At 49.1% G+C, this 3,324-nt stretch overlaps 1 protein-coding gene across 1 annotated transcript; it reads left to right on the top strand.

Annotated features, from left to right (window-relative positions):
• The first annotated feature begins 227 nt into the window (after positions 1-227).
• On the top strand, positions 228-3,023 carry LOC123468196. The gene has a single exon (XM_045167828.1). It carries the CDS (start codon positions 228-230, stop codon positions 3,021-3,023), a length of 2,796 nt encoding a protein of 931 aa, XP_045023763.1.
• Positions 3,024-3,324: the final 301 nt, after the last annotated feature.

The raw sequence follows: 3,324 nt of genomic DNA, 5'->3' as shown, positions 1-3,324 counted from the left end.
GTGTTTAATCCATCCGCTCGTCACAAAGGAACATCGCTGAACGAAAAACTGTACAAAGGCCCCGATCTTCTAACGAGTCTCATTGGTGTCCTTCTTCGCTTCCGGCAACTTCCCGTCCCAATCTCCGGCGACATCGAGAAGATGTACCATCAAGTTCTTGTTCCAAAAGAGCAACAATCTCTCTTTCGTTTTTTTGGAGCGACGCAGGAGAACCGAAAGAATATCAAATGACAGTTCATGTCTTTGGTGCCGTATCGTCTCCAACCAGCTGCATCTACGCCCTGCGAAAAACAGCAGAAGACTTCGGCAGCCGCTTTCCCGGCGTAGCCGACGCTGTATTCAAGAACATGTACGTGGATAATTATTTGGACTCAACAGAGACAGAAGGAGAAGCCATCGCAAGATTACGCGACGTGTCAGCATTGTTAAAGTGTGGTGGTTTTAACATGGTCCAATGGCTCTCATCCTCTCGATCTGTTTTGGCCGCCGTCGATCACTCCGATCTCTCGCGATCACTCGATCTGGATGCTGACAAACTCCCAATCGAACGGACTCTTGGACTACTCTGGAATTGTCAAAACGATTCATTCAACTTTAAATCTTCGATCAAAATCCAAGCCAAAACTAAACGTGAGGTGCTCCAAGAAGTAGCCTCCGTCTTCGATCCGCTCGGATTTCTCTCTCCAGTTGTAATGACAGCTAAAATATTGCTTCAAGACATTTGGCGATCCGGTGCGGATTGGGACGATCCACTGCCTCCTACTTTGTTAGACATTTGGACGGCATGGGCAAAAGACCTTTCATCAATCGCTTCCATCACGATTCCGCGCTGCTTCCGGTTACAAGAAAAACCCCAATATTTTGAGCTTCACGTTTTTTCTGACGCATCTGAGCTCGGTTACGGTGCGTGTGTCTACCTGCGAGCCAAATATGCAAACGGAACCTTCCGTCTCAATCTTCTTCTCGCAAAAGCAAGAGTCTCCCCGTTACGCCAGTTGTCTATTCCACGTTTGGAGCTACAAGGTGCAGTACTTGGCGTTCGATTATGTGACTCAGCCGTCAACGAGCTTGGACCCATTGCATCACAAGTAATCTATTGGTGTGATTCTCAAACGGTACTACAATGGATCCACTCAAAGTCATGCAAATATCATGCGTTCGTCGCTCACCGGATTACCGAAATTCTCGATAGCAGTGCCGCTTCCCAGTGGCGCCACGTCCCAGGCGAAATGAATCCAGCCGACGATTGTTCCAGGGGTATTCCCGCTACTCATCTTACAACTCAACACAGATGGTTCCGCGGCCCAGACTTCCTCGCCTTACCACCATCTTCATGGCCTTCAACTGGTGTTATCGTTGAGCCATCATCAGACGATCCTGAGGTGTCACCGGCAAAATGGGTCGGCCACATTCAGGTCACCAACGACCACCCCGTCTTCAACCTAATCCAAAACTCATCAAATCTGCACAAGTTGAAGCGGATCGTCGCATGGCTACTTCGGTTCGTTAACAATCGCCAAATCAATCCTAAAAATCGACAATGCGCTCCTTATGTCAAAGCTCCTGAACTCCGTGATGCTCTTCGCTATATAATCCGCGTCGATCAACGCCATTTCTTCGACAACGAGTTCTTATGTTTGATCAAAGGACGGCCGGTCTCAACAGCGTCTTCACTAGCCAATCTCACACCATTCTTGGATCCCCACGGAGTTATCCGGGTTGGTGGAAGGCTCCAGCACGCGTCTCTTCCGGAAGACACCAAACATCCAATTGTGTTGTCCTCCGACAGCCAACTTTCAATAATGGTCATCACCGACATGCACGAACTTCTTATCCATGCAACAACAGAGCCTACGCTTCACGCACTTCGGGAAAAATATCACGTCCTCCATCCTCGGGCCTCCATAAATCGGGTAATCCGCAATTGCTTCACCTGCAAGTTCCGTCGCAGTCAACCAGCGCCACCCCTCATGGGACCACTTCCAGCTAGCCGTCTCAAAACACATCTTCCCCCTTTTACTAATGTCGGCATCGACTTTTTTGGCCCGTTGCCAGTAGTAATCTTGAGAAGATCTGTCAAACGCTATGGCGTCATGTTCACATGCCTAGACTGTCGAGCTGTACATCTCGAAGTTGCAGATTCCCTGGATATCAACTCTTTCATAAACGCTTTCTCACGTTTTGCTGACCGTCGTGGCCTCCCTCAACTTTGCTACAGTGACAACGGCACAAATCTGGTCGCCGGTGAGCAGGAGATCAATCGCATCCTTTCCCGCTGGAATGAAGCTGACTTGGTGCGTAAGATAGAGAAATTGAAAAATCAACCTATCGAATGGAGATTCAGTCCGCCCGTAGCTCCCCATTTTGGTGGCTCGTGGGAGCGACTGATCAAATCTGCTAAAACCGCCCTTCGAGGGATTTTGAACGATCGGTCCGTTACCGAAGACGTCCTCGTCACGGCAATTGTTGGAGCTGAAGCCCTCATAAATTCCCGTCCGTTGACCCACGTCAGCGTCGATCCCAATGACTTTGAGGCCATCACACCCAATCATTTTTTACTGTTGCGTGCTCATCCGGGGTGCCATCTAGATTCTTCTCCTGGTTCCACAACATCCAGCAGAAGGCGTTACGAACAAGCTCAGGAGTTAATCACACATTTTTGGAACAGGTGGCTCCGAGAGTATGTCCCCAACCTCATCGAAAGGAGAAAATGGCTTCGTTCACGGCGAAACCTCGCTGTCAACGACTTAGTTCTCGTCGTTACACCGAATTCCCCTCGCGGATCATGGCCCATTGGTCGCGTCTTCAATGTCCATCAAGGTCCCGACGGAGTCGTCCGATCCGCCGACGTCAAAGTCTTTCGAGTCGTACCCAACCCATCCAAGCGTGGAAGCCGGCCTTCAGACGTCAAATGTACCACTCATCTCTACACCCGTCCGGTCCACAAACTTTGCCTTTTAGAAGAGGACGAGCAAGATGTTTCCGAGGACGGAAACAGGGCCGGCAATGTGCGAGACGTCTAAAAACAACGTTTGGCAACGCATCGCGGACAAAGAAGTGTCCCTTCCTCCCATCTTTTCATTGTCCTTTTTTTCTCAACCCCTTTTTGTTTTTTGTTCAGACAGTCACGCTAAAACAACGCTACCTTCGAGACGTGTGTCTCTTATCGTAGCAACCAACTGTTCTCTAGTCGGTTGGCACCCGACCCCATTCAGTTTAAACCTTTGAAAAGTGTTGCGAAACTAGGAATACAAGCTTTAATCGTGTTCCAAGTAAACTCCCGTGTTTAGCACCATCTTTGTCTCATCTAAGTTTAATTATTCG

This window comes from Daphnia magna, unplaced genomic scaffold (genome assembly GCF_020631705.1).
Source record: "Daphnia magna isolate NIES unplaced genomic scaffold, ASM2063170v1.1 Dm_contigs328, whole genome shotgun sequence".
NCBI lineage: Eukaryota > Metazoa > Arthropoda > Branchiopoda > Diplostraca > Daphniidae > Daphnia > Daphnia magna.
This window is presented reverse-complemented; position numbering and strand designations above follow the sequence as displayed.

What these genes read in the sequence shown, in the direction of transcription:
- LOC123468196 (XM_045167828.1), top strand. Translation starts at nt 228, where the DNA reads ATGACAGTTCATGTCTTTGGTGCCGTATCGTCTCCAACCAGCTGCATC.